The sequence below is a fragment of the Falco naumanni genome, chromosome 4, assembly GCF_017639655.2.
Source record: "Falco naumanni isolate bFalNau1 chromosome 4, bFalNau1.pat, whole genome shotgun sequence".
Lineage (NCBI taxonomy): Eukaryota > Metazoa > Chordata > Aves > Falconiformes > Falconidae > Falco > Falco naumanni.
This window is the reverse complement of record NC_054057.1, coordinates 1,048,324-1,075,178: the sequence shown is the minus strand read 5'-3', so window position 1 is coordinate 1,075,178 and position 26,855 is coordinate 1,048,324. Positions and strand designations below refer to the sequence as shown.

Genomic DNA, 26,855 nt, shown 5'->3' with positions numbered 1-26,855 from the left:
CTGACCTTCTTTTAAAGCAACACTGTTGCTTACTTTTTGGAATTAAGCTTCAGAAAAGCCTGATAGACTCTCATTTCTTATCAACTTATTTCCATGTGGGTGATCCCTGTAACTTTTAGAATTAAACTGAAGCTGCACTGGGAGCAGCTTTTTAGATCCTCCTTAGACGTCAGAGAAACCACACAGGAGGTAGGAAAGGTACAGAGGAAGCAAGAAAGAGATGGTGCCTTATCAGATGCCTGAGAACCCTTGAGAGAGAAACCCTGAGGAGATAACTAATAAAGTGCAACCCCCTGCCTCCCCTTGATATCTCTTTGGAGGGTTCTGGAGTATCTCATCCTGTCAACCTTGAAGGCACTAAAGACATGTCTTTCCTGCACTCAGTCCTTAGTATCCTTAAAAGATTTTAAAATGCCAAAATCCATTGAGATGTCTTGTTTCGGATGCTGTCGTTCCTTAATGGAAGTCAAGGGAATCACAACTTCTGAATTACATCTCACAACTGGGAGAAGACAGTAAAAAGCAAAAAGCTCAGCCTGTTTTCCTGAACCTGTCTTTGCATGAGGGACTAATCAAGGTCTTTATTCTGTAGGCTAGATAGATTTTTCTCTTCCTATCCTAATCAGCTGTTCTGATGAGCTGGAGTCTCAATATCAAAATCAATGGCCACCGTAGGGTATTCTAAGGGTACGTTCACACTGCCTTACTTAATGGACTATATTAGACCCCCTATACAGTCAGTGGAAAGAGCTGCTTCTGAAAATGTTTCCACTACACCTAAATCAAGCTCCTAATTGCTGCCGCACTTTGCTGACAAAAACCTGCATTTTCATCATTAATCCTTTGCAAACAAGGTATTGTATCAATTGTATTCAATGTGTAATTCCTCAACAGTCTATATACTGAACTTAACAGACATTTTAAGGATTTCTTTCTGAAGCGTGCTTCATTGTTCACTGTTTGTTACATATTACTGAACCTACTGGAGACTAATACCTTTCATAATCTCACACTCTATGAACAAGGGAAACTGTCTTAAACCTGTTGCTGGACTTGCACATTTTACATCAAGCTTTTGATTCTGAAATATGCTCTTACAAAACTGTTCTCAAACTTTTGAACTAACAACAACTTAAAATTAAGACGTGGTAGGCTGGTCTTCAGAAATAGTCCCTCGTTCCCACAGATTCATTGACTTTATTAATGTTTGGTTTTGTTGCTTATAGCTTTTCATTCTCATAGCACAGTGATCAGCAAGCGTAGCTGGATATTTCATTTACTGCTGAGCACTATAAGGTGTTGTATGCCAACAGAGGGCCTCTGCCATTCATGGTTATAGCAGCTTACTAAGGGGAATCGTTTTGGTCTGCTCACCAGCTGGCTCTTAGAGCTGGATGAGAGACTCCCCACAGAGGCGTGAATAGCTATGACACTTGGCAGCTCAAATATGGGGACAGGCTCTGGCAACAGGCATCTGGACTGTGACTTGATTATCAGCACCTACATGATATGCTCAATTAGCTCTACACCAGCTGCAGATAAGCAGAGCTTTACAGTGGCTGTAGGCATGTCTGGGACCCTTGTGCTGTTTGCTGGGCACTGGGGTGCTTGTGGTGTGTTGTTCATCAATGTGGGTAGGGCAAGATCTTTCTTTTGTCTCCCTCTCCGCTCACCTACTCCCCACTCTCAATGGGCCCCCTGTGGGACTTGGTCCCCCATCCAGTCTGAAGCTCCATCACACCAGCCTGGGACTGGCAGTCTTGCTGCTGCGTCACCCCCTCTTCCCTGCTGCCCTCTGTCTGACTCCATCCAGTGTGTGTGTAAACACTGAAGTATGGACAATGCAAGCAGCACATCCATTGTTACAAGTCAGATTTTTTTCAGCTTTTCTCAATCCCTTGCCCAGCATCACTTTGAGAAAGTGCACTGCTGCTTGTCATGAACTACAGCAGATTTTAAGAACCTTCACCTACAGATGCACATCATAATTTTACCAAGAAATTGAAGCTATTGTTCCAGTATCAGAAGGAATAATACAGCGGGTTAATATAGGTTGGCATTTTACCTATTAACAGTTTTACTTTCAGAGATGAGTAGGAGTTATGTTTAGTAGAGTGGCACTCATTCCCTCCATAAAGACATTCTTGGAATGGCAGTGGGTTTTGTTCCTTGCCTATGGGGCTCAAGTTGTTGTACTCAGCAAGTATGCAACCATGTACACTGTCAAGTAAAACTGTGTTTGTCAGTCTGTTCTATCTAGTGACTGATTATATGATTCATCTTCACAGTAATCAGGCCATCACACTGATGTATCCAGTATATAAATGGTATGGCACTCCCCCGAGGAGACGTCATCATTTATGTGGAATCTGCACCAGTACTGAAACATCTACTAGGACATAAACCAGATGCTCACATACCACTGTGACATACCAATGTCATCAAGCAGAATTATGGGTACTGAAATTTGAAACTGCAACTAACAGTTTCCATTCAAGTTAGTACAAACTTGTACCACCTGAAGAAGAAAGACTGGGAAAAAAATGCCTAGGACAGAATGGCGGATATCTTTCTTAGAGGTACAAAATATAATAGTGCACGACACTCTTAATCAAATTCTATAGCTACAGCAAAGCAGATCATATTTTTCATCTGAGAAGAGGTCTAATGAAGACATGTGAACACAGACTGGATGCATTTATTTTTCCATTGGTTCCCCCAATTGTATCTCATTTTCTTACTTGTTACATTCACAAAATCCATGTCCAGATTATGTTAGTATAAACATATCCTTCATTATATCAGTAATAGTTAAAAGTCTTTGTTTTGAAGAGGCTGAATAAAGACATCCAGCTAGAACTACTTTGTTGCTTAGGGCTTTTTTTTATCAAGCTTTTCTTTCAGGCTGTCGAGTTCTTGTAACTAATCTCTTGCTGCCACCATACAATCACACACAATCTTACATCTGTGAGCTATATTTTTTTGAGGAAAATGGGGGGGAGGAGGGAAGAAAATGGAGGGGGGGGGAATGTTATATACCATACCCTAAGCTTTCTGTCATGGAGATTGGTAAAAAAAAAGAAGCCAGCAAAACATTTCACAGTTTTGAATAAGCTGTGGTACAAAATAAACAACAACCTCTGGAAGACAAAAGCACTTCTACATGGTTGTTTACTGGCAGTAAGATCAAGGGTTTTTTCTCCTCTGTAATTCTTCTGTTTTCTGTTTGTTTCTCTCTTGTAAATCTTGCACACACATGATTATCCATTGCAGCACATATTAATGCTGTTGTCATGGTATTATTTTTGTTTTGGCTTCCCCCAAGCTGCTCTTAACTGAACTAGCTGTGTTTCCTCATGCAGTGAGGGAGAAGAGAGTGTTGCTTCCTTTTACCGTTTTTGTCCAGGCTTCTGATGTGTGCTGCCCTGTTTTATATATAAGGGTTTATCATAGTACAATAGACCTTGCTTGTGGCCCATAGCTATGCATTTCACAAATTTTTGACTCTCAGAATATAATTTTTACGTAGGCCTTTAATTCTCAGAGTTTTCAGTTTTCAGGTATATTTATAGTACATAAATTCTAGGTCTAGAGGTGCTGTTTGGGGCTATATCAACACTACATCAACCGTGAATTGGAAATACTCCTCAGTGTACATGTAGATCCTGGGCCTTTGATCAGGCAGGCTGGGACAATCACACACCAAATTTCTTCCCAATGAAAACCAGGTCACAGAAAGTATGGACAGAGTCTGTATAATGACAAGGTGTGTGCCAGGACCCAGGAACCAGAAAGTACTTTTAAAAGCATGCTAAAGATTAGATGTAGTCTGTAATTGCCCATACCTCATGATAGCATCCCTGGAAGTCATGTCCAAATGGCTCCTTCACTTCCATCCACTTCGTTTTCATTCCATTCAAAATGTATGGTATCAGGATAGGTTGTGTTGTTAATGTCATGTGGCTAGCGTCCTACTGTCACAACCTTGTAGACAGTTCTGCAAAGCTGATTGCCACTTGAAGGTTTGTGCAGATTTGCACATTGACCGGTGTATCTGATAATGCTGTCTTCCTCCAGTTCAGTGTTACGCCCCCCCACCTTCCCTGAAATAGTCATTTCAGGCTTGAAACACTCAAACTGAGATTGCTGTCACTGTCACAGGAATTAAAAAACTGCTTGGCAGTTATACAAATTTATACAACATTTATTTTTCCTACTATTAAATTTTCTGAATGAAGTATAGCTCCTGATAGGCAAGTATCACCAGAACATGGGTACAAAGCAATGCCTTGACCCCTTATTTCTAGACAAACATCCTTCTTTGTTTTGGCCTGATTGCTGCTGATATTCTAAATGCACCAGAATTTACTTGTTTGGTTTTGTTTCCTCTGCTAGCTTAATTTTTTTATTACTATACTAAAGCGTAATGCTTCTAAGGCCACAGTGCTGCTAGCAGAAGGCCAGTAGGCACCAGTGGTTGAAAAGAACAGCAAGATTAAGCTTCAAAATAAGCAGGATCAGCCTGTTGTGCTGATTAACCTGGTCAACATCATGTAATTCTCCTGGCACTTCTTTATTTTTTGTTAACTGGAACAACATACCATGTACATTTGTCCTTATGTTCTTTGTATTCATCCCTTCTGTAATTTTCACTGGAAGGGGTGATACTTATTTTGGTGTGGTATTTGAGTGACACATAACTGAAAGTCTCTTACTTGCCTGAATGTTTTAATGTTCTACTTGAAGTATTTATCTCTGATCTTCCCATTGCTCTCTACCTATCACTTTACTAGTCTCTGTTAAGGCTAATAAAGTAATTCATTTTTTGCCACTACTTTTTCCTGTTTAACCATTTATACTGCATTTACCTGTATCTTCTTCTATAACATGTATACATAAAGTCACAGTTGGGTTAACAAACAAAAAAGTCTTATGACAGGAACACTTCTATGTACTGGTTACCAGAAGTTTCACTATTTCTGTGTTTGTTCTTTATATACTTACCACAGACAAACCAATGGTGGTGATTATAAATCAGGTGGTTGCTTGTGAGTACTGCTCACTACTCACCAACACCATATATGCACTTTTGCTACATTTCCTTTTGCCCCTTAGGAAGTCTGCTCGACAGATGGCAGAGTTATCTTTTGCTGTGTAGGGCATTCCTTTCCACATGCTTCTGAACATGTGGCAGTAACATCTTCTGACAAGTATGTCAGACTCTGTCCTGTTCTGTGCATAAAATAAACTGTTTGGTTGATTTCAGGGCTGTGCATAGATATTTGTCCATGGCACATGGATGTTCTTTTCATAAGTATGCTGAAAGCCCAGTCAACACATTATCTTCTCAGAAGTTCATTGCCAAAAGTTTTGAACTTGAAACAATTTTCACTTTGATGTTCAACGTTCGTTGTAAAGCAGCAATTTACTTGTGTGCACAGAGGTCCTGTCCTGAATCTTTCTAGTGTTCTGGTGCTACTTGCACACTCTTTCAAACACTTTTTTTCATCTCCTCAATATCTCACCAGAGTGGCTCAGATGTCTCCCAAGCACTGCAGTCATTGTTTGTGTTAGTTTCTTCTCTGCTGTAATTACAATCCTGGTGTGCCTTACCATACTCTTAACATACCTCGTGTTCATCACACAGTTTCTGTATATCTACCTGCTTCTTTAGCTCTTAAAACCACACTATATCTTTATCTCCATGCTTTTCCCTGCAAACCTTGAGTTATGGAATACTTGTCTCCCATATGTAAAATTTCCCCCACTTCTCTGCCAAGGTGACTTGTATTCTCTTTCATAAGGATTAGGGATCTTGTTAAATCTTCCCCGTGGGTAGCTCCATCCCAATGTTACTAGTCTGCCTGAAGTCCTGCTAATTTGGAGCTACCTGGCCTATAACTACACCATGCTGCAGCCACATCTGACTGGTAAAGACTCAAAATCTGCCACAAAACCATAAAGCCTTGCTTGTCTCGGTGCAAAGATGCAATGAAGAACCAAGGGTTATCCTGCCTGGACACATAGCATAACAATAAGCTAATATTTAGATTTAGTTTGTTTGTGTTCCTGACAGCACAAAACAGAAAATGAAAATCAGAAAACAAAGGCAGTGGGTATTGAATTTAGCTTATACCTTTGTGGACAGATTAAAAGAGTGTATAGGGGTGAGAAGGTGTGGAATGTAGGCTGAAAAAAGGAACTGAGACAGTGGAATAGGGAAAATTACATGGTGAGTAGAGGCATATTTCCATATTGAACTTGAGTGCTGAAAGTTCCTTACAGATAAAACTTGGGAGACCATGCATATCACTTGGCTGGGGTCACTCTATAGAGTGCAAGGAGAGCTGAAATTAGCTGCAGAAAGTCTATGGAGAATCCTGTCTCTGTCCCACTATTAAGAGCGTGCCATCTTTTATTGCCCTCCTTTATTCCTTTTCTTCCCCTATTTATAACATATGCAGCGCTGTTTCTCCAAATTTCATTCATGTAAAAACTGTGGTCCCAAACATTTCCCAAAGCTGTTACAATGCACTCTTCTCAAGGTTGTGGGTGGATAAAAGCTGTGCCAGCAACAGTAGCTTTTGGACTGAGCAGACAGTTCTCTGCCTGGTAGGTTTCATTTCTTTTGCTGGAGTGTGGTATTGTGGGTGTTTTAAGTTCATGCTTGCATCTTTTATTCTCAGAGCAGAGCTGATGCCTTTTCGCTTATAGAGGAGAACATGGGCTAAAGGGTGTATGTGGCTTTTCAGACACAGATTTTATTCATTTCACTGCACTGACATGAAAAAGGAAGAAACAGAATTCCAACAAGACACAGATTTAAAATAAAACGCAGCAGTAAAAATATCACAGATGCAGCAGGATTTGTATCACACTGAATTATTTTATGCTTTAATATTAAAAAGGTACTTCTACTTTAGTGAAGTAAAAAAGTACAAAAGAGATAAAAGTATTATTTCCAAGCAAGAAAGTTTACTGTGAGGATAGGTTTTTGGTCTTTTCTTTAGTCTGTCTGTGACTATTAACCTCACAAGGTAGTGGCCTGATTATAATAGTTGATAGGATAAAAACTAACTATTTACAGAAGCAGTGCTTTGATGTTAAAAGGCACATCCCCTTTCTAGAGGGGAAAGAGTATTTGCACCACCTAGATTAAGGCGTCTAATACCTAAATTAAGAGGCTGGCATTTCCATGTTCCTTCTACAGTCTGACAGGTAATCTTCCCCAGAGGCCATTTAAATCATATGTCTGCTTCTGACTCGGGCATCTGTTTTTCTCTGCTGACCACTGAGGGACCTTGAAGAAATTTGCTGTTAATTTAGGTATCTGTATCACATGCCTAAAGTTAAGTAGCACGGAATACCCTCTTGTGTCCTTGTGTTGCCTGAAGGTTGGTTGAACCTGCCCCTCCAGACTTTCATGAGCAAGACCTCATGAAAGGCACCCTTTGAAGTATATGGGAAAAAAAGCAGAAGGACGGTTCACTTCTGTAAGGAATGTTCACCTGTGCTTTCTTACAGTTTGAAGCAAAAAGTTCTCCACTATGCCCCTCCCTCTTCTTTGCAAACATCATGTCCCTAGAATACTACTTTGTTTTACAGGGAAATACATCACTCCCATTAATGGCGTAAATGTATGGCCATAGGACACCAGTAGGCTTATGGTCTAAAGTCTTCAATTAGTATGCAGTTCTAGTTGGGGTACCAGTTAGCTGTGGGCACTCTTCTCCTGGGAAGGCAGAGCAGGTATGTCTCTTCTGCAGTTGGCTGCTTTTGCAGTTCCAAGGCTACTGTCTGCCTGGAAGTGTATCCCTAATGTCAGACTTGCTGTGTATGTGAAGAGCATGAATTTCTCATGCAAGAGCGTAGCCTGACACACTTAACTGCATCTGCCATGTAAAGTCTTCCTCTACACATGATTCACCTGTCCAAAACTAGAGAGGCCTCCACTCAGTACTGTGCTCATGATCTCCAAAATCCTTCAGTGGGTCCTGATATTTTTTTCATACAGAATCTTGCATAGCAAATACCAAGGTGATTTTCATTCTGGCCTTGCAGATCTTTAGTGATGTGCTTTTAATGGTTAAGTGCAGTTTTCCTTGGAGGGATATGATTTATTAGAAACAAGCTCATGTTTGGGAGTGCATCATTGTGTTGTGCAGTCAGTAGACTTGGTGTGTGCAGTTACTTGCAAAATTCCACCCACAAAAATCACAATGTTGCCAATTAAAAGCCCACTTTGGAAAATGTTAGCAACTGAATAATATGACAGGTATAAAATTAAAGAACTAAAATTAAAATACTATAACATAACCTAGAGTCCAAAGGATTATGTTTAAAAATTACTACATTCTTAGCTAACAGAAAAATCCTTGCGTTAAATGGCCCCAGTAAGATAAAGGTCAGTCTTATCTCCTATCAGAGGGGAGATACTATCTTGATATATGTCATACTCATCCTCACATTTGTTTGTATGGAAATACCTTTTATTCATGTAGGGAAAACTAGGGGTAGGGGGGAAAAATGAAGAAAACTAAAAGCTTCCCTTTATCAAATGCCTGACCATGTTGCAGAAAGAATACAGTCACTTCCAAAAGGTGCTCCATTAATGTTGAATACTAAACAGGTACATCAATCCTCAAAGCTTCCTCCCAGTGTTTCTCTTACAATGTTTACATAACAATAAATGACTCTTGTGAGATGACATATTACTCCCTAATCTCTTAAACAGTGTATTCCCCCCAGGTATATCTCGCTGGCATTTGTTCCTTGGATAGAATTTGGGTGAAGAGATAGAATCATACTATTCTGGGCCCCATTCAGATCTTGACGTCATCCAGCTATGGTGTTAATGCTTCCTGGAGAGCTCACTGATTCTATTAGTTTAAGAATGGAAAATGCTGTAACCCCAAGGAACAGTTAACCAAAAGATTTGAGGGTCATACAATTTTCAGTAATAGTTAACATAAAGATCTTAAATAGTATCAGGCAGTCCTTAAGGCAAACCAAGTGATGCAATATTACTAACTAATTTGATGTATTTTTACAGTCCAGTAGAAATGTCATGCTCTGCAGTGGATGGTGTGAATGTGGAACTAACTCTTTCTAATTTTTCGCGATAAAGAGTTGGACATTTTTTGCAGAGATGGGCTGCAACATGCTTTCTGAAAAAGCTATGAAGATACTTCCTAAATTTTTCTCCAACAAAAGCATAAATCACAGGATTGATACAACAGTGGATCATTGATATTGTTTCTGTCACTTGGATTGCTTTCTCCAGTTCACCTTTGATTTCACAGTTTGGGACAAAAAGTGAACTTTGAAATGTATGCAAAAAAGAAGAAATATGGAATGGTGTCCAGAAGATAAAGTAAAAAACCATGATCACGAAAATAAGTCTCACTGCCTTCTGCTTTTTCTCATTCTTACATCTCAATAATGTTTTTAGAATTTGTGAGTAACTGAAAATCATAATTAACATAGGAACAATAAGTCCCAGAATGTTCATGTTTAAAGTAAAGGAGTACTTCCAATTTATCGTGGCATCACTTGGATAATGAGCACTGCAGGTATAACGTGAATTTTCCTTTTGAGTTTTGTGAAATACTATCCCAGGAACAGAAGCAAAAATAGCAACAGCCCAAGTGACAACACTAGTGAGGATGCCATAGGTAACTGTCCTAGCTTTTAAGGCAAACACTGCATGCACTATGGCCAGGTACCTGTCTAGGGTCAACAGGATTATGAAAAAGATGCCGCTGTAGAAGCCAAGGAGGTAGACGCCTGAGAGAACTCTGCACAGTGCCTCCCCAAAAATCCAGTCATGAACAGCGTAATAAGCCCAAAAAGGGAGAGAAAATACAAACAGCAAATCAGATATTGCCAAATTAAGCAGGTAGATGTCAGTCATACTCTTCAGTCTTTTGTATTTTACCAGGATAAGGACAACAAGCATGTTGCCTATGAGGCCAAATATCACCACTAAAGAATAAAGGGGTGGCAAAAGGTTTGCTGCAAAGTGCTTTTCCTCAGTTCCCATGCATGGTGCTGAGTCACCGTAGTCAAATTCTGTTGTCAGTGACCAGTCAGCTAAGTCTGTGGTATGGTTTTCCATGGCTCGTTTGTCTGGAAAGGAAGAAAAGGATGTTAAACTAGAGGAAACGCTAAGCTTGGCAGTGAGGGGAATGAAACATGCTGGCGTCCTCATCTGGAATGGTTTTTGCTTTTGAGCACACAAGCATTACTACGTCAAGGTCTGGAAGTGAATGAAGTTGCAGAGCTCCCAGCAAACCCGTCTATATACCTATGAAGTCACGTTGCCGCATGTTGGGAGTGTGGTGCGTGTCATTTCCTACGTGTTCACGGTCTGAAGCGTTCTTCCTCCTCAGCAGAGCCTGTCAGCTAACTGACCCAGCCAGAAGCAGAGGAATGATGAATGTAATCTCAGCAGTGAGAAGTTCAGGGCTGCTGTGCTCAGCAGTGGCTTTGCAAAGGGACAGAGCAAGCCAGCAAGGCAGCAACAGGAACGCGGAGCAGTTGGCTCACAGAGCGTAGCCATGTTTCTCCCTGGGACCTGGCCACCTTCCCGTCGTGCCAACCCATAGTGTAGCCCTCACCCAGGGAGGGCCAGGCACTTTGGCCATAAATTGATGCCTGCAAAGGCACTGTGACAGGGGTCAAAGACAACTGAGTGGCGCATGTTCAGGTTGTGACTTCCTGGGAGTCCTAATGCCTCTGGGAATCAGGTCACTGGAGGTATAGAAATGACCTTTGCGCAGTCCTAGGCATACCCACCTGGTGGACCTGCTGTCCTGGGTGTTGCAGAGCAGCAAGTTGGCCGTGTTGTTCTGGGTCAAAATGGCAAACGCCGTGTCCCGTTACAGAGTCTGGGTCAGGCGCAGGCCATGGAAGCGTGCTGGTGTTAGGGAGCTCTGGAATGAAAGTGGTGCGCAGTCCTGTAGAAAGAAGAGAGAGGTAACCACCTTGTCAAATGGCATAAAAGATGACAGTTGCTATCAGTGTTGCGCATCTCCCTGCCAACTGAACGACCTCCCCAGTGCTTGGGGATGAAGGAAGTTTTGATTCCATGTTTCAGTAGCTGTTTAGCAGCCGTGGTTCAGGAGCTCCAAGGTTTAGATTGGTTAAGTGTCTTGGAGAGGGCACAAAGGCAAAAGGCAGATATGGCCATCACTAGGAGTGTGCACTGGCAGTTCTTTGCGTGTAGCGGCTGTTTGGTATCGTCCTTCATCCTGTCAATCGTTGTTTCCAGTGAAGTGACACAGTAACTGAGGAACTTTAAGGCTTGCCCGAACTCTCTGTCCCTCCATTTTTGTTTTGGGGACTGTTGGAGGGATTGGGCTACCCCTGCAAGAAGGAGTCCCGGCCTGGGAGGTAAGTGGGCAGCAGAGCTATGAAAGCCCTCAGGCGGGTTCTGTTATAGTGGGAGCAGATGAAGGCTTATGACTTTGATGTCAGCCCTTCCTGTTGCCAAACCCTTCCCCTTTCCCAAGTGCCGGGTAGGACTGTGAGCCAGGTGCAGGAGCATAACATTGTGTAGTTTGGTCTGTGAACAAGTTGAGGAGAGCTGTCTTCTCACAGACCACCGGAGAAAATGGAAGGACTCCTGTGTGTCCCCTAAGAAGCTGGGAAGAAGATTTTGTGAAGACGGGTGTTCAGAGGGACCAATGTGCTTCCTGGTCACTTTAGTGGGGAAGTGAAATTGATGCGTGTGGCAGCCACTCAAATAGAGCTGTTTGCTGTCTGGTAAAAGGGCTGCTCTCTCTTCCTGTGTCACCATGACTGCTTTTATCAGACACTTTGTTGCAGATTGGTGGCTGTTCCTAGCAGGCTTACGGGTTTGAATTCTGCATCTTCCTGCCAGTTTGATGCCTTCACCAAGGCAGTTGGATGTTCTCTTGACAAAAGCAAAGGACCGTTCCCGACACAGAAGACTTCAGGTGGTACATCTGCCCCAACTTGCTGTGTGATCCCTGCCCACTCATACATACATGAGCACAGCTGTGTTTGCTCCTTTCCTGCTTACAGCCCTGCCGTACGCTTTTTTCAATGGCAACCTCTAGCCTGTGTGACTGCAGGCATCTTTCAGAGCCCACATTCTGAAAAACACCACTTCATTCTCTCTGCACTTGAGTTCTGCAAGACTAAATGTAACTGAAGAAACTCAGCCCATAGCTGGTGTCTCCCTTTTGGTATAAACCCACTTTAATTATGTTGTGGGCCATTCTGAGCCGTAGTACATTAAATTTCTGAAGTGTCTTCAGCTTGTGTCAGCGTACTAAACTGTATTAAGAAAGTTATACATCCTAATACATAATTACAGTTCATTCAGGATCCAGAGGATCTAGTTTTAATGTGGGTCTTTCAGTGGATATATATATATAATACAAATAATCATCTTGAACAAATTTTATTGATTATACTGTTTTAAAACAATTTTCTGTGTGTGTATATGCACAAGTATACATACATATATAGAGAAAATCAGAATTTTAGAGCCATAGAATCATTTAGGTTGGAAAGCATCCTTAAGTTCATCGAATCCAATCATAATCCTCACACTACCAAGTTCACCACTAAACCATGTCCCTAAGTATCACATCTACATGTCTTTTAAATACCTGTAGGGATGGTGGCTCAGCTACTTCCCTGGGTAGCCTGTTCCAAGTGCTTGACAACCCTTTTGGTTAAGCAATTTTTCCTAATGCCTAATCTAAGCCTCCTCTGGCACACTTAGCATTTTTGAATTTTTATATTTGTATACAAAGAAATTAATAACTTTTTAAATCTAGTTTGGAACTTATTTTGAGTCTTGAAAACAACAGAAATAATTGTTGGAGTAACAGAACTAAAAGTAACTGATTTCTTACCAGTTTGTCTCCTTTGCTCTCCAAGTCTTATCTCCTGTGATGGGATGAGACCAGCAGCAGCTAGTCCCCCATCTAGTCACTCCACCCACAGTGGGACAGTTGAGAAAATCAGAAGGACAAAAGCAAGAAAAACTTGTGGGTTGAGCTAAAGACAGTCAAATAAGCAAAGGAAATGGAAAAAAGCATAAGAGATGATACGAGGACAAATGTTTGCCAACTCCCACCAAACAGACAGATGGCCAGCTAGTCTCTGAGCAACACCTACTCTGAAAAACTTCCCTCCCTGCCCCGCCTCCCAAGTTTTATGCTGAGCATGATGTTGTATTGCACAGAATAGAATATCCTTTTGGTCAGTTTGGGTCACCTGTCCCAGCCAAGGTCACAAATCTAAAAGACAACACCATAAGGGCTGCTATGAAGAAAATTAAGTCCATCCCAGCCAGATTCAGTATGTCTTCCCGCAACTAAATTGAGCTCCTGCCCTGTACAATTCACACTGATGCTGTCTAGAAAGATAGTATGCACTGTGGTTATCTTGTTTAACTGTCAGTGACCTGATGGAAAATCTCTGAGCATTTGCATGGGAAAGAAGTCAGATCTTCCTCTTCACAATGAGCACAAAATATTAAAAGTGTTTTCTGAAATGCTTTCTAAAAAAATCCTTACTCTTTGCACACAAGCAATGTTAATCACAAAGAGCTATAGAAAACTGATCTGGCTAACAAATTCTATTGGAAACTACTGTGTGCTTTTTTTTTTTTGTCTTTAATTATTTTTTCAATAATTTTCATGCAGAAAGGAACATTTTCTGCAGAAGCTGTAGCCCTTGACAAGGGTTCTGGTTTTGGCTCTAAAAAATACCTAGGCATGAACATTCAGAAAGGTGGGAATGCGTTACCAAAGAAATCTCCACATTTGTCTCTGACCTTGTGCTATAAGTATAAATAGGCTTTTCTGAGAGATTCTGATTTCAGAACTTGCGATTATTTGGCTCATTTCTCTTTTCTTTGCCTTCCAAAATTACAAATTAATGTTCAGGAAGTCTTAATGCTTTTCATTTCTGGGGTGTTCTTGTTTACTTTATGGACTGCATGTGGCCATCAGTGCCCACTGTTCTGCCCCTTCCCACACACCCACAGTTTCTGCATGCACAGGGTAGTTTTGTTTGCTAACAGAAATTTGGATGATTTCTGCAAAAATGGGCAACCAAGTCAAACCTAAGGTAGAAATATAAGAGAAGGCAAACTTTATTTTTGGTGCCCTCCTTCCCTTCTAATTTATCCTGTGTGCTTATCATGCAAAAGCATCTAAATATATGAGGGGTCCAAGAAGAGGCTACTCATGTTTCCCCTTGGAGGACTAGTTATGTTCTGAGTCTCCCCAGAAGTTGGTACAGAGAAGTATGACCAAACCCAGGGCCAAATACCTGCACCCCAGGAAGAGTTCTTGCAGAGAAAATGGGATTACAGCTTGGATGGGAGAAAATTTTATTTTCTTAAAAATTGTAATGTAAGCCAAAATAAATGTAATTTCATTTCTTTAAGTTTTAAGAAAGCTGCACTTCACAACAACATCAGAGATTCTTGTAATGAAGATGTAGTTGTGAATCATGTGTTTGCAGATTATTGTATTTTGGCTGCTTTGAGAGAAGCCTTGCTAGCTTTTGAGTAGTAGCTCTTACCTATAGTGTGTCACCTTTAGCTATAGAAGTGTCTGCGTGCTGGTATGACAAACAGACCCAAGCAAAAAGGCTCCTGAGTTGCTACACTGACTTATTCAGGGATGGCAGTTGTCACAGCTCAGTGAGTCTGCTGTGCCCTGAAGGGGATTTGGACAAAGTTTCCTCATGGAAATCAGAACACTTGATAACTACATGTTAGAAGAGCATCCGTGCATTAACGGAGCCACTTACTCAAAACTGAATGATGACCAAAGCTCCAGTCCTCTTTTTACAGTCTAAGACAAGGTTTCTCTTTTGAAATGTATGAATGGGTAACACAGTGCTACTCCCCCTGCCCTCGCTCTCCTTGTTTTCACAAATGGCAGTGCTTGTCATACAGGAAAAGAAACTGATTTATCACTCTTATTCAGATTAAAAGCATGTGTCAGCAGCATCTAGGGAACTTTATGAAGAGAGAGAAGTACAATGTAGCACAGAGTAAAAGTGAAACTTAAATGAAGAAAAATAATACCCCATATCCTGATAGCAGGTGTTGGAAGAGAGGTGCCCAATGTTTCCTGCTAACAGCTCTATCTCTTTAACTTTGCCTTTGGATTTGCAGAAGGAGTCTGTGGACAGGCAAAACTGCAGAGAAGACTGTACGCAGACACCAAAGACATCTTGGAGAGCAAGCATATATGTACATACTTTTCTTGAGTTACCGATAAAGATGGAAGCATAAACTAAATGCTGTATGTAAGGCTCTGAGCTGATAGTTCCCCTCAAACACATCTTTTCCTGTGGTAGTAACCACAGGATTTCTTTCCAGGATATGATAGGGAAAGACAGTCCCTTCAAAATTAAACCTTCCTTTGGAAACCTCTTCCTCTTTTATAATAGCTGAGCATTAGAAACATCTCTTCAGAATTGCTTGCCTCCTAACTGATGAGTTTTTCCCATCCCTGCAGAACTTTCAAGGAAAACTATGTTCTGGGCTGCAAAAAACAGGCTTAACCCTCTGTGAACCCTCAGAATCCAGTTGTTTGCATTACTCACCAAAAAAAGAATGGCAGTCTTACAATTCTGAGCTTTTCTGCAGTTAAATAGAGTTATCTATGTAGTTGCAAGACAAGAGAATTAGGAGGTATTCTTACCTAAACAAACGTACAGTTAAAGAGTAGCATAAGCAGTGAAAATAAGCACCCTGAGAAAGAGAAACTTGAGACAGCTATTAAATGTCTTACTCCAGATCACAGCTGTATGTGCAAGAGGGCTCTGCTCTGTGCTAAGTCCTGTACTAGTATCCCTGTTCTGTTTGTTTTTTTTTTCTTCAGTGTCTCTGTTTAAACTGCTTCAGCTAAAACAGTGAATTCAGAGTAATTCCAACAACAGTTGTAGTCACAACCATTCTAGGGATGAACCTGAGTATAAAAAAGAAGGATAATAGTCTGGAGTGGAGATTGCCCACATACGTCATAGAATCATGGCTCTATCTTGTTATTGCTATAACGGTCTCCACACAAGAAGTTCAAGCCCACTATTCTGATACTGTCAACTGTTCCTGGCAAATGACAGTGCAATTCTTCCATGAAAGCAGACATTGCTATAGCTGCATATTTGATGAACTACAAAACAAACAAAAAAAACCCCAAAAAAAACCACAAAAAAACCCACAGCCAAAAAAACCCCACCCCAAAACTCAAAACTTAGGCTATTGTAGCTTTTTTGCTAATACCCAAGTGGCAAGTCTCATTTATCCAAGCAGAGGAGCTCACCAGTCCTTGTGGGTGAGAATGGTACAATTCCAGTGTACTACTGATGAATTTTATTAATGTAAAACCTCATTAACAAAAATTGCAAGCCAGATCGTGACTGACCATAAAACTGGTATCTCTAGTTGAGATATGGAGTACAGGCTTCCTAATGTGGTGGGTCAGAGACATCACTTTAAAAAGAGGAACCAATCCCAAAAAACATATCCCTTCATAACATGATACTGAAACAGCACCTTTAACAGATTAAAGGCTTGAATAATACAAAGAAACCATATGATAGGATAGTGATGAAGAATATCTGCTATCTCCATCTGATAGAGCAAGATATGGCTTAGAGAGGTTAGATGAAGTGTGAAGGATTTCACATCTGATCAGTTTATATCCTTCGCAGAATGCATTTGCAAGCTACTGACCTCCTGGAATAGCTTTGAAACCGAGACCCAGTGTCTTGTACAAAAAAGATTATACAATTTTCTACACCATTTGTCCAGTTCAGTTCTCTACTTGCACATCTAGCCTTATCCCAAGTTGTAAGCTAAGTCAGAAGACCCAATTTTTCTTAAAGATAGTGTCTGCTTGAATGGTAGCTCTGCTGCCACATATACCTCCCCACTGAGTGAATCCATATATATACACATTTGCAAGTAAAAAAGGAAAATATTAGCTACTCACTGATTTATCAAGCTTGTTTTGTCTGAGCGTGTCTTCTTCTTTGTGAACAAACACATAGTTAAACTCTAGATCTGAAAATAGGAAACAGCACTTCCTGTGTGATCTGTTGCAAAATGTTATTACAACAATCAAGGGTATGGTTCTTCTTTTCTGAAAACACTCAGTTTCCAGGCTGAGTTCAGAACTGAGAGATGAGGACTTTATGGGTATCTACTTGTTCTGCTCCAGCTGGAACTGGAGCAGTCAGTATCTGACCTACTGCATCTCTACAGGGTTAAGACTGGGTGGTTAAATTCAATATAATCCTGTTCTCAGGACAATAAGTATTTCTAGCTGCTGTAGACACTTATGCAGCTCAACAGAAAGTGGTGTGAAATACCTGGCATAGAGAATGTGTGCTTTTAAAATGAAATTCAGGTCTCCAAAATTATTGTTGAAACAACCCCACCAAGGTATTCTTCATATTTATTATCATTGGCTTCTACATAATTTCTCCTTTTCATCGTCACTAGTGAAAAAGAATCTGTAAGAAAAATTAGGGTATGTTTATACTATGCAAAGCAGTGTCATGTTATACAACATCACAGTTGTCTTAAGTGAGCATTGTGAAGAGAGACAAAACAAGGTCCAGACGTTTCAGAGCTGATAAAAGCTCTAGCAGCTCAGTGCTCTGCCTGATATCTGGCTTGCAGTTATGTGACCAGCTCACGCAGTCCACACCACAACGCACTGTGTAGTGTAGACATCCTCCTTGAACATCTATTGCAATTTCTGTAAAACCATTTGTAATAATCTTACATTTCTAAGAAGCCATTGTATGAGGCAAGCTGGGACCTGCAGCTTATTGCCTTTTTCATGTGACATTGCAGGACTGAAAGCAATAGAAATAAAGATTAAAATAACAGGTTGAAACATATTTTTGCTTCAAAGGCAGGGAGTATAGTCGAGTGTACAGGCTGGTGTTGTGGATTTAATTTTTTAAAACACTTCACCAATGCCATTGACACTGCAGCTGCAATGGCCTCCAGCTGTTGGAGTGAAAATTGATGCCTTGTGTAAGTGACTATTATAAACAGGACTGATGAATAATATAGCCACTTAGCTGCTCCCTTGTAGAGGAATGAAGGCAGTGGGTTGATTAGCATTGATAATATGCAGCTGTGGCCTTGTTGATTGACATGGATGATGTGCAGCTGTGGCTTGTTCCTGCTAAGTGGTTAAATAGCCCTAAGGAGTGGGGGGTAGGTGGCTGTTTGGAGAAGAAGCAGTGTGGTCTGACCTCTGGAGGAAGCAGAAACAGCATGGACAGTAGTCTGACCAATGGTGAAGCCTGATAGCTTGCTTGTGCTGCAACACTCCCTGAGGAGTGTTTTTACAATTTTATAGCAAGGCAACATTTTTCAAATTTGCAGGTTTTTGGCAGCGGCTGTTCACCCTTTTCTCTTAAGACTGCTTGATCTCCTATAGTATTCCTGAAAAGCTGTAATACTGGCTTGTGCTACAATTATAGCTGGATTGTGTCATTTCCTAGAAACTTTATGTGGAGTTTCAATAAAACCAGGTATACATAACCTGAACATGTGTTCCAGAGAGTATGAAAAAGACTTACAGAGCTGTTTCAGAGGGAGTGCTGAAGTAAGCCTTTAGGAAGAGTGGTCTCTGATGGCTGAAAGAACATAAATGCTTCCTGTTGATTTGGAAGGGGCTGTGTAGATTTTGCTTTTAAATATAGACTGCAAGCCACTGAAAACCTTCAAGCCTGAGCAGAAAGGGCTTTCCCTACAGGGACACAGTGGGTAACAGGGAGATACAATCCACATTTTTTTTCTATACCATCTCTCTCTGAGTTGCTGTCTGTGTTTGAAAAATTACGGGTTTTACCACTCAGGACATCTCTCACAAATCAATGTACAGGCTGCTAGTTCAGCAATTTTGTTTGCAGGTTTAATCTTTTTGTGGGCTACTATGCCTGGTAAAGACATGCTTGGCTTGCAGGATCAAAAATCCTGCCTAAGTCACTTGATTTTCACTGCCTCATGGGAAAAAAAGGGGCAGTTGCTTGGAGAAGGGGCTTGTCTCAGCTCTCAAGAGTGGGACTCCTGTGGGTGGGTGTGACTGTCTGGGAGTACCAGAAGTAATCCATGACCTCTTCTCTCCCTGTCTTGTGATACTGGGACTTCCTTCTGCCTTTTTCAGGGCCTTTATGGAGTCACCAAGCTCCTTTTTGCTTGCTCTATTAGCTTGACCAAGCAAAAAGCAGTTACAGCTGAAACTAGCAGAGCCAACCTGTAAGTGATGGCAAAAGTTTTGGAAACTTAGCAAATGTGGTCCTTTGGGACTGAATCCCTCCCACACAGGAAAGGAAAAAAGACCTACATGTATAGCAAGTAGCCTATGCAGACAGTACTTTCTAAATTAATGTGGAAGAAAAACATCCATCTATTGATAGAGTTTCTAATATTTGAAGTCTCTCAGGAATGAATAAATTGTTTTCATTTTCACTCTTTAGACAGAACGGTTGGTCCTAGGAAAGATCACAGAAGAAGTCATCCTTGGAAGACGTACACGCTAGTTTCGTAATCTGTGAGGTAAGCAGCAGTCTTGAGTTTGGCATAATTGGTTTGCTGGATCCATGTGATGGGGAATGAGTGACTCATGACTCACTTCTGATTTGAGAAAGAAAACACAGTTTTGCATACACTGTTTTGAAAGAGTTTTAATTCTTTGTGCCTCGACTCTGGGTGCTTAGATTGAAGACAAGTGGACAATGGTTTTGGGCTGCCTGAGCTCCAGTTGTTCTAACCTTTGAAAATTAGGGACAGTTTCTTTCCAAAATGGTAATGCAAATAATTAGAAGCTACTTCAGAAAGTTTGATTGAGATTAAAATACAGATAAAGAGATTCAAAAGAGAAGAAATATCTCATATTGGACACTTAATTTTAGGCACCTGAGGCTACATTTCAAATCATAGCTAAATAATTATTATGTTATACAGGATACGGCCTGTTAGAAAGGACAGAACCACCTGAAATTCCCTTTTTCAGGACTGTTGGGACTCTGAAGAAATCCAGGGGAAAAGAATGAAGTGTTCATGGGTCTAGGAAGAATGGCCTGTGAGAAATGATCAGGAAAGGATTTCATGAACTCTGGAGAGCTGTCTCAGACTTACATTCTATGGTGTTACTCTTAACATCTCTCCTGTAAGGGTTTAGTGAGCTTTATAAACATTAACCAATCAAAAGAACTGCCTAGCAGATAGAAGCAGAGGAAGCAGTGGGAGAAAAGCCTCCCAAAGTTAGAGAGTTTCCCAGGTGAAGACTGCTTGCCTTATAAAATTAAAAGAGCTGCTTAGGTTCTCCATCTATAAAATTAGAAAGAGCAAGAAGAAAAGAAAAGAGTATATAAACTTCACCAGGCAATTGAAATTCTATAAACAGGGAAGTACCACTTGGTTGTACCAAAGAGAAGAATCAAAAAAGAACAAAAAGTTTCTGCAACAAAACTGTCTTTCTTCAGCTGGGGCTTTCTACAGGCTGTCACAACACTGCCACCGACAGAACTGAAGCAAGGGAACCAAACCATGATGTACTTCTATTACTGCATCAACTGCTGCACATAAGAGAGAACTAGCTTTTTCTGACAATAACACCATTGCCTTAAATTTAGAACATTATGTGGATACTGAAGTCAAGACATGGGGATACACGAAGGGAACTGACATAATTTTCCTAATTTGTTGAAGAGGTCTCTTCCTGTGGAGGAAGGAGAGCTAAAGACAGTTCAGTGTCAGCCAAAATATTGGTTAAATTACCCAGCAGATTACCTAAGTAGAAATGACTGGGCCTCAGCCATTTACCACTAAAACCATAGCAAAGATTAAGTGATGGCCTTGCAGTTTATCTCATATTCTAGGCCTCCCACGTGGAAGGGCAAATGCTGACTACAGTCTCTGTGTCAAAACATCTTTAAGAATTTCAGGCAAAGCAGGACACGAGGAAAGAAGGTGCATACCAACGGAGGTGCTTTCCTATTCCTGTCATGTGCTTCAGCTTGCCTTTTTATGGTGAAATTGGATGTTTTCTGTTGAAAAGGGTACTGAGTCCTGTGCAGTAGAATCCTTGTAAGTGTCTTATCCACATTAGTTCTCAGACAATTTGTTGACCCTCAAGCTTACAGGGATGGGCATGTGGCAACTTTGGTTGAGCACAAGGAAGAGCACACAGGAGGACTTTGAAAGTTTGATAGTAGGAAAATAATTCCAGATTCCTTCAAATTTTAGGCTGTAGGAATAATCTTTTCCACCCTTACCTGGTAGTTGGCTAGCTAGCCAGAGGTAGCTAGCTAGAGGTAAGTATTTGGAGAGAGTGCTCTGGGTTTAGCTGGGAGAGTTAATTTTCTTCCTATTAGTACAGTGCTGTGTTTTGGCTATGATGTGAGAACAGTGTTGATAGGACACTAATTTTTTTAGTTATTGCTGGGTGATATTTATACTAAATCAAGGACTTTTTGGTTTCTTGGGCCCTGCCAGCCAGAGGGCTGGAGGGGCATGGGAAATTGGGAGGGGACACAGCCAGGACAGGTGACCCAAGCTAGCCAAAGGGGTATTCCATACCATATGATGTCATGCTGAGCATATAAACTGGGGGAAGAAGGAGGAAGGGGGGGACATTTGGCATTATGGTGTTTGTCTTCCCAAGTAACCATTACGCATGATGGAGCCCTGCTATCCTGGGGATGGCCGAACACCTGCCTGCCCATGGAATGTAGTGAATGAATTCCTTGTTTTACTTTGCTTGCGTGGGCAGCTTTTGCTTTACCTATTAAATTGTTCTTAACTCAGCCCTTGAGCTTTAAATTTCTTTCTGATTCTCCTCCCTGTCCATCTGGGTGGGGGGGAGTGAGCAAGTGGCTGCATGGGGCTTGGTTGACAGCTGGGGTTAAACCATGACAGAGAGTAACTGCCTCCATCTTAAGCTACTCCACCTTAGGCTAGAATGAATCACCATATGAAGGGGGCTCTCATTAGCAACAGAAAGAGCCTGGACAGCCAGTTCAGATAGACAGCTAACCTGTACATTGATAAAACTGAGCTGTAGCCCAATCAGATGCTTCAGGTAACCTGAATGAAAGCTTTGGGGCTTTTAATAATGAGAAACCATTCTTTATTTTGGAAGAAAATCAAGCCAAATATTTCCGATTTGCTGTTCTTCAGGGCTGAGGTCTTCTTTCAGCAGGTAATCCTAATGCTGTTTACATCCTTTGCTGAATAGGAACAGACCTATACTGTAGATCTGTACACCAGTCCTGCTGATGACCCACCCAGAAGCTGGAACAGATTTACTGGCGCAGTGAGGACTGCAACCTGCTCACACCCATGAAAACTGTATATGCTCCCCATCGTGTCACAGAAGTAAGGCTGCAAAGGCTGTCCTCCTCTTCCTCTGTGTCCTCATACCCATGCAGGTGTTCTAAAGGGGCACTGTGTTTTAGAAGAGGTAGGAAGATACATAAAAGCAAAACACAGTTTCTGTTGATGGCATATGAAAGTTGCATTGTCAGCTGCTCAGGTGTCACAGTACTTCCTCACAGCTTTGGGGCATTTTGCAGAACCTTGGAGAAATAAGACTCAACAACAGAGATGTAAATAAATTGGGAGTTCAACATATTCTTAAGATACTCTGAGTTGCTCACAGGAAGAACTACACGAGGAAATATCAATGCAGTCTGCCCTTCAAGTTAACCTCTTGAGTACACCCATCACAATGCTTCATTCAGTTTGCGGGAGCCATCCTCCCAGCTGAGGGACTGGTTATTCAACATTCTTTTTATTGCACTTCACTAGCATGCAGGACCAGGCCTTATTTAATATACACCATCCAGACCCTTCTTGGACTGCAGAATTTTTCTTTTCCTTCATGACCATGTCTCTAGTTCTGTTAGGGTGATATCTGAGTGTTTCACAGATATTACAGCATTTGTCTTCTCACCACATTTATAAGATGAATCAATACAATTACCTCAGTTTTGCAGTGAGGGTGCTGAAGTGCCAGGATTATGAATAATACTGTCAAGCATCTATTAATTTGAGGAACCTGGTGGGTGAACTGTTATTCTGCAAACCAGAGTATTATGCTGGGGCATGGTTCCCATCTGTTGTAGCTGCTGGTCCTTGTATTTGGTCCTGAAACATGAAGAACACAACCTCAGAGGCCATGGGAAGGTGCTTAATTTATGTGCTAGAAGAAGATACTTAGGAGTAAGTAGGATAAATTCAGGCCTTAGTGTCTAAATCCCTTGATGGAACTTGTGCTAGCCCTGTGACAAGACTGCAGATTTCGGTAGTATTTGTGCATCTCTAAAATGTAAATCTTCCCTGACTTTGCTTCCCATGTATCTGTGGGACTGCCCAGTGAAACTGAATCAGACACAACCAGTCCCAGATAGTCTTCAGTCTTCTCAGAGACTGGCCTCATATTCCTGTGCACCTGTCTGGTAAAGCCTGTTTTATTTCTGAGAAAACTCCACATGGAGACTCCAGCAGCCTGAAGCTAGCATGGTAGCCATACTATACCAACTAATAGACATGCTGAATCTGACCCTAATCATCTTCTGACAGGTATTTACAGGGTGGAGACACTGTTTCCTTAGTAACTTCAGTAGAGAAGCTATTTGAAAACATTGGGGTTTAGGTAAGTCAGCAAAACCTCCTTTCTTTCAGTCCACAGCAAACTAACCACACCACAGAGTTTGTAATACCACAGGCTGTACATGCTGTTCTCCATCCCCAGCAACTTCTGTACTACGTTGTGGTAAATTTTATTGCATTCTCTCTCTTTTTAAAGGCAGTACTAATTTCTGCCTCATAATGAAAATGGAAGAGCTAGCTTACTGCTTTTTCCACAAGTGAGATATTTTACACCTGCTCTGATAGTTGAATGGTTAGTTGAACAGTTGTGGATAGGCTGTTTGTTCCACTGTGCAAAATGGTATCGGTTTTATTAAGTGTGATGTGAAGACAAGTCCATTTGTATTTGTGAAGCTCTCAGAGAACATTGCAATAGTAGTTTTATGCCAGTATATTTCGCACATGCAAACTGGTTTGCCTTTCTTGGAAGGGATTGTGTAAGTGTTAAGACGAAAGCAAGCCACAAGTGGTAAAAATAACTTCAACTGAGAAGCCATCTAAACAAGAGAATTCAAAGAAAAGCTGGTATTTCAGCATAAGTTCTACTAAAGTATGCTGGGATAAAGTCCTACAAAAAGCTTTAAGTAAAAAAAAAAGTGTATTTGCATTGCCTGAAGTGCTCTTGGATTCACCTGAAATCTCAAAACCAAACTATCAGTGGAATGTTTCTTTGGGGAAGTAACATCGTACACTGATGCTCCATTTTACACGACTTCTTCAAGTTGCAATATATTTTCAGTATTAGCACTTGTCCTTGGATAGTGGAGTAGTTTATTATCTGTTACTGTTTTCAACACTGACAAGGGACCATTTTTTATCTCCTAGTTGTTCATATGTTTAATGCATTAAACATTAAATACTTACACAGTGCTCACCATTGACACTTCCAACTTCCTTCCCTCCCCTCATTTAACTGAAAAGACTGGTACGTCCAAGCCCCACAAGCCTGTGGGGTTTTTCCCTAAAATCAGGGAGACTTTCCTGGGATATAGCCTAAAGCTTCCTCTACCAGAGAAAAAAGCCTAGAAAAATTAGGGCCAAAGGCTCTGGACATCAGCCACAACCTGGAAAAGCTGTATCAGAAAGCTGTGACAAGTGAAAACACAATTTATCAGCTAGCTAGAGAATCACTGTGAAGGAGGAGAAAAACAAGCCAACCTATTAGGAACAGACACAGACTACCACCTGACACCAGAGTGCACTGGGATGGATGAGAGAGGACACCTGATTATCTTCTTCAGCTCAAGAGAAATAAGGGAACTGCTGACAGAGAGAGAGAAGTTGGGCATGGAAGTTATTTAAGGGCCACCAGAGTTGCAGCAGACCTCTGAGATTTTCAGATTCTTAAAGAAAGTTGAACTCAGGCAAGCTTCAGAAATTATTGGCATTATGAGGTCATTTCAGCAGAAAATTTTAAACCACAGAAAGTTTTGTATCTCACTTCTGGGTTAATAATGCATTTGGGGTTTGCATTGGATAATGTATTTGGGTTATAATGCATTTCTAATTAAGAAGAGCAAAACCCACGCAAGGTATCAGAAAGAAGACTGTGTGAGATGTGTTTCTGTAGCCAAGATTCTAGAATAAGGACTACAGGTAGTTATAGTGTGTGGCCACGAATGAACAATATCAATTTTGACTGATCCAACTTTTCTTCTTTATATCTTTGTGTTAAATAACAGGAGAAGGTAATAAGTAGTTCTTACCTGGATCTTTTTAACACTGATGTTAAGTGCCCTAGGAAAATGTTCTACAAATCCCAGTGACTATTGCATCCTGCCTCACTGAATTCAGTGGTGGATCTCAAATGTGACAGAATCTGGCTTTAAAGTGATTATCATATACAGAGCTCTGAAATCTCAGGCTTTCAGAGTGAGGGTTTCCCCACAGTGGTGCAGTACCTCATAAATTTGCAGTGCCACAACCTAGCCTGTCTACCAAGGTGCTCAATGCCGCCTGGTTGACCTGGTCTGTGGGGCAATTGTAATGCTCACAATTCTGTTATGGGCAAAAAGGAAACACCTTATACATCAATCCAAGTATTTATTGTTAGTATAAATGAACTTTTAACACTCAAATCCAACACTTGTTATTAGTTCAGATCTAGTTATCTCAGAAAAATAAATAAATTTTTAAAAAAGACATTAATACTTCTGGGCAGAAACATCTTAATAACAGCAGATAATAATAATAATAGTTTGTTGTATATACACTTCCTAGTTTATACCCCTTTTCTAAGTGTAATGCTTTCATTCTTGCACTGCTCCTCTGAGTCCGAAGTTAAATGGCTTCAGCCTGTTGGTCCCTCATGAAAGAGTCCCTCTGCACCTCATGCTCTGTCCCTACTTCTCAAGGCTTCTGCTGTCATACTGGGACTGTATTTCTCACATTAGAGTCACGTTAGAAAGAATAACTTACTTTTTACTACTAGATGTATAAAAACTCTGGTTGTGCCACACAAAGATAAGCAAAACTAGGACAATTTAAATATACACACCTGCTCAAAAGAACTGCTGTTGCAATAAAGCTTCAGGCAGGTCAAGATGAGTTCAGACACAGCCAGGCTGGCAAGCCTCAGCCTTGAGGCCTTGCACACTTGGTACAAAGACTGTGGCCTAGCAATAGCAATACATCCACTGTATTGCTGTGTGACTGGGCTACAGAAGACACTCAGAAAGCAGTCTCCATTTACAGGCTTACAGAAGTCTCTCCCTTGTTACATCCCCTTGTAACAAGAGGTAATACTCAGTGAATGCTTCAGAAGACAATACTAAGAAGATACAGTAATATATTTCCAGAAATTTTTAAATTTCTGAGCTGGAGATAGTGAGTCTAAAGGAATTCAAGAATATCTCTCACTCAGCAGCCTTCCACACAGGGCAGCTTTGCTCAGCCCCAGATTTTGAGAGCCAACAAACTGACAGGTTGATATGGAGAAGCAAAGAGGTGTGCTGTGAGGAAAGGACTGGGGACAAAGGCACAGACTTAACCTCTAGCATGTTTACAGCAGAAAAAAAATCAAGGTGCTAGAGGCTCCTGAAAGAGAGGAAGTAGTCCTTAGGAGTAGGAAGGCTGTGCTAAGGGAATTGCCCCAGAAGAAAGAAAAAGGGGCAAGGAAATTGAAAGCTCAAGAATATCTTATGGTGGGTTGAAATTTCTGAGTAGGAGAGTG

At 41.0% G+C, this 26,855-nt stretch overlaps 1 protein-coding gene and 1 long non-coding RNA gene across 2 annotated transcripts in view; one reads left to right on the top strand and one right to left on the bottom strand.

Moving 5' to 3' along the window:
• Nucleotides 1-26,855, top strand: part of LOC121087000 — a 44,966-nt gene that overhangs the window by 11,332 nt on the left and 6,779 nt on the right. Inside the window, exon 2 of the long non-coding RNA XR_005827494.1 lies at nt 19,511-19,585. This is a non-coding gene — a long non-coding RNA (uncharacterized LOC121087000). The remainder of the gene's footprint in view (nt 1-19,510; nt 19,586-26,855) is intronic.
• Nucleotides 8,468-10,238, bottom strand: LOC121086997 (C-C chemokine receptor type 5-like). Its single transcript, XM_040591542.1, has one exon. The coding sequence runs from the start codon at nt 10,208-10,210 to the stop codon at nt 9,047-9,049; it is 1,164 nt and encodes a 387-aa protein (XP_040447476.1). The 5' UTR covers nt 10,211-10,238; the 3' UTR covers nt 8,468-9,046.

Excerpts from the sequence above, each read along its gene's own strand:
- LOC121086997 (XM_040591542.1), bottom strand. The coding sequence starts at position 10,210 with ATGAGGACGCCAGCATGTTTCATTCCCCTCACTGCCAAGCTTAGCGTT.